The following is a 4,803-nucleotide window of genomic DNA, read 5'->3' on the forward strand; positions in this document are numbered from 1 at the left end:
TCCACCTTACCAAACATATCTCCTTCTCCAGCGACTGGTTCCTCCTGACAATATGTCCGAAGTATGAGAGTCGAAGTTTTGCCATCCTGGCCTCCAGGGGGCGCTCTGGCTGCACTTATGTATTGGTTCTTTTGGCAGCCCATGGCACCTTCAGTATTCTCCTCCAACACCATAACTCAAAAGCATCAATTCTTCTACGGTCTTGCTTATTCACTGTCCACCTTTCCTATGCATATGAGGTTATTGAAAATACCATGGCTTGAGTCAGGTGCACCTTAGGCCTCAAGCTGACATCTTTGCTCTTCGACACTTTAAAGAGGTTTTTAAAAAAGCTCTACTGATCAATAAACAGTACTGGATGTATAGATTTTTCTAGTTTAATTCTCCTTATGCTTAAAGTGTATCCTATTGTTGGTTCGTTTGGTTAAGTAGATTCCTTTTGCTAAATATTGATAATTAATCAAAAACATTTGAGGCAAACCTTTGATAAACTATAAAACCACTTTCAAATGTTAATTTTTGGTAATACCAGTGTGGCAATGTAGGATAATGAATGGGCTGATAACCGAAAGGTCGGTGATTCAAACCTACCAGCCGCTCCTCGGAAGCACTATACAGGGTTGCTATGGGTCGGAACCAACTTGATGGCACTTAATAACAACAACCTGTAAATAGCGTCAGTGAAATTCACATCAGGTTCTTCAGAAATGAAGTGTTTGTTCCATATGCCTTTTACTTTGCAATAGTTTGAATAACTTTTTATGTTTTTGTTCTGATTTTATTTTTAATATTTCAGGCACACATTGTGTAACAACACTTCTGACCAAAACAAGTTCTCAGGCTCCCTCTAGCTTCTACCAAGGCGGTTTTGTGGCCCCTACCGCTTTCTTCTTAACCTTCTCCACATTACTAAAAAATTCATTCACTCAGTCATCATTTCAGTGAATTGTTAGAAGAAGCAGGTGAGAGCCTGCTCTATTAGACGGGGTTCCAGTAACTAGAACTACAGATTCATCAAGACAGCATAGTGACTTCAGTACAGAAACAGCACCAACATACAGAACGCATGCCCACACATGTCATACCAGACAATGAGCATGCATACACATTAATCAACACAAGACGTTGAATTTGTACAGACGTCTACCACAACAGATAGTGAACTAAACCAGTGGTCGTACACATGCACCTACTATACCAAACGGAGCACCCACATGCGTGTCACCCCAGACACTCATTATTGCTGTACAGAAACTCATTGCAGGGGAGGACATCCTGTGTGTGAAAGGACATAGTATGGCAGAGGTGCCGGAGACAGCTGTCTCACGTTACTGATGAGCAGGTGGGCTGAGACGTTCCAATAGCTGTGGGCATAAGACTTGGGTGCAGAAAGCAATGCATGCAACTTCATGAGGCAGGCAAGAGGGTGTTTGAGAAACAGCCAGGAGACCCCTGCAGAACCAGAGGGTGAGGGGAGCAGAGGAAAGAGGGACAGACCAACACCCATGGCCATGAGTCCATTCCTACTCATAGCAACACTGTGTAGGGTTTCCGAGGTGGTAAATCTTTATGAGAGCAGAAAGACTCATCTTTCTCCTATTGAACAGCTGGTGGGTTTGAACTTCCAACTTTATCCTCCAGCAACACCAGAGCTCCTATAGAGACAGAAATGGGGAAACTAGGGTCTGAAATTGATGCTACGATATTAGGGTTTGTCCTGAGAGTGCGGGAAACCTCTGGGGATGAGGTTAGACTCTAGGATCAAGATGTGATTGGGGATCCACTTGGGGACTTCTTCAGTGTCCAGGTGAGAGTGGCGTGGTGGACAAAGGTGGGAGTTGTCTGAATGAGATGTAATTTGAAACAGAACTTCCTATCGCATTTCGGCTCGAGGATGCCTGGGGTAAGTGAGTCAGGTATGAGTAGGAAGAACGCAGGCTGGCAAAGGACACGTGTGTACTTTATAATTTTTGGAAAAAGAGAGATACAAGTGAGCAGGAACTAGTGTCCTTTAGTCAGTGGACCAGGGCCAGTCCTATATTGTCCACACTTGAGTCCCAGATGTGCGTTTCCAGATTGCTGAAGAAGATGCAATGAATAAGGATGGAGGGAAAAGTAACCCTATAAAGGAGGACTTGGTGGAGTCAGAGCCTGTGTTCTGATCCTAAGAGGAGCTCTTTCCACAAAGCAGACAGCAGACCATCCTTTCTACACTAACTCTGATGGAAAACTTTGTCTTCCAGGAGAAGCAAAGGCAGAGATTCATCCATGTCCTCCCTGCCCTCTGGTCTTGTCTGGACAGAAATTCCTCCATCAACAAGTACAGCACACCTATCCCTCTCAGACTTCTCCAAGAACTCCTGCGGAAAAACACCTTCACCTAGAGCACCGCCATCCAGGGGATGGGAAGGAGCCGCATTCTGTGCAACTCTCCACGAATCACAGAGTAGAAGGTCTAGAGATGGGAGATGGGTCCAAAGCCATGTTTGAAAGGACAACACAGGGGGACATTTTAAAGACCTTCTCTAGTCTACCCAAAGAGCAAATGGGGAGTTCTAGGGAGGCTAACAGAATGACGCAGACAGACCCATGCCCAGGCCAGAGAATGAATGCTGAGGACACAGGGAAATTATTCCCGGGGAAAGAAATCCCAAGAATTGCAAAAGTTATGTGTAGAGAGTGTGGGCAAAGCTATTGTGCTAAGTCAAGCCTTATCACACACCAGAGGACACACACAGGGGAGAAGCCCTATATCTGCAGGGAGTGTGGGCGAGGCTTTAGCCAGAAGTCAAACCTCATTAAACACCAGAGGACACACTCAGGGGAGAAACCCTATGACTGCAAAGAGTGTGGACGAGTCTTTAGCCATAAGTCAGTCCTCACTATACACCAAAGGACACACTCAGGGGAGAAGCCCTATGTTTGCAGGGAGTGTGGACGAGGCTTTATCCAGAAGTCAAAACTCATTAGACACCAGAGGATACACTCAGGGGAGAAGCCCTATGTCTGTAGGGAGTGTGGGCGAGGCTTTAGTCAGAAGTCATACCTCATTCAACACCAGAGGACACACTCAGGGGAGAAGCCCTATGTCTGCAAGGAGTGTGGACGAGGCTTTAGCCGGAAGTCATACCTCATTATACACCAGAGGACACACACAGGGGAGAAGCCTTGTGTCTGCAAGGAGTGTGGACGAGGCTTTTGTCAGAAGTCATACCTCATTACACACCAGAGGACACACTCAGGAGAGAAGCCCTATGTTTGCAAGGAGTGTGGACGAGGATTTTGTCAGAAGTCACTCCTCACTGTACACCAGAAGACACACTCAGGAGAGAAGCCCTATTTCTGTAGCGTGTGTGGAGGAGGCTTTTGCTGGAAATCAGCCCTCATTATACACCAGAGAACACATGAGAAGCCCTATGTCTGCAAGGAGTGTGGACGAGGCTTTAGCCGGAAATCAGCCCTCATTATACACCAGAGGACACACTCAGGGGACAAGCCCTTTGTCTGTAGGGAATGTGGGCGAGGCTTTAGGGAGAAGTCAGTCCTCACTAAACACCATAGGACACACTCAGGAGAGAAGCCCTATGTCTGCAGGGAGTGTGGGCGAGCCTTTACTCGGAATTCATACCTCATTACACACCAGAGGACACACTCAGGGGAGAAGCCCTATGTCTGCAAGGAGTGCGGGAGAGGATTTAGCCAGAAGTCAGTCCTCAGTAGACACCAGAGGACACACTCAGGGGAGAAGCCCTATGTCTGCAGGGAGTGTGGGCGAGGCTTTACTAGGAATTCATCCCTCATTATACACCAGAGGACACACTCAGGGGAGAAGCCCTATGTCTGCAACGAGTGCGGGCAAGGCTTTATTCAGAAATTATACCTCATCAGACACCAGAGGACACACTCAAGGGAGAAGTCCTATATCTGCAGGGAGTGTGGGCAAGACTTTGGTGATAAGTCACACCTCATTGGACACAGGAGAAGAAAATACTGCCAACACACCTCCATATCCCCAGCTTTGAGGGTTCAGAGCAGGTCCCCAAGAGAGTGAAGAGCACAGAAACAAGTGGGTAAGCAGGTCCTCCATTTTCAAGTCAATGGAATATGTTGAGAAACCCCAAGGGTTCCTGAAGTGGGCAGGTGGTTCTGCCAGTCCTCTCCCATGATGCTTTAGTCTTTTGTAGTAAATATTGCTTTCACACAGCTGTAGTCCAAACCATGTACCTTACTCCCTCATCAGAGAAGACACAGAGAACTCACATTCTCAGCCCAGATTTCCACAACACTTTGGTCCCTGAAAAGGTGAAGTGTAGAATCTGACTAAATGATTGGAGACTCTAATGTGGACCTGGGGAGAGAAGTTGGGACCCTCTGAGAAGGGAGCACTTTGATTCCCTGGGAAGTATAGTCTCCTCTCTCAATGACCACTCCCTCACAAACCACCTGGAATCATAGTTCTCTGGCTTATTGCCCCCCAGCGCCCTAGAAGCACATTTCTCATAGAACACCAATCTAGGCCTCTCCCCTTGACTTTGCTTCAACCGACCTCTCCTCAGACCATCCTGTCAGCCATATCACAGAATGCCAGGCAAAGCAGGTTCAGTGAAGAGCTCCAAAACTCAGAACCACATGGGTAGAAATACTTTAAAAATTTGAAGGCGTATAGCTAGTGGAACTTGTAGCGAATGAGGTGAGACACAGTCTTGAGACTCGCGTCAGGGATTAAAAACCCGAGTGGACTGCCCACTTGGTGTGCTCGCTGGCCTGTTCCTGTATGAACGGCTATGCGCATGCACCCTCCTG

The 4,803-nt window shown here is 47.1% G+C and overlaps 1 protein-coding gene across 1 annotated transcript; it reads left to right on the top strand.

Annotated features, from left to right (window-relative positions):
• The first annotated feature begins 2,572 nt into the window (after positions 1-2,572).
• Positions 2,573-4,051, top strand: LOC102835691 (histone-lysine N-methyltransferase PRDM9-like). Its single transcript, XM_006877832.1, has one exon. It carries the CDS (start codon positions 2,573-2,575, stop codon positions 4,049-4,051), a length of 1,479 nt encoding a protein of 492 aa, XP_006877894.1.
• Positions 4,052-4,803: the final 752 nt, after the last annotated feature.

This window comes from Chrysochloris asiatica, unplaced genomic scaffold (genome assembly GCF_000296735.1).
Source record: "Chrysochloris asiatica unplaced genomic scaffold, ChrAsi1.0 scaffold00630, whole genome shotgun sequence".
Taxonomy (NCBI): domain Eukaryota; kingdom Metazoa; phylum Chordata; class Mammalia; order Afrosoricida; family Chrysochloridae; genus Chrysochloris; species Chrysochloris asiatica.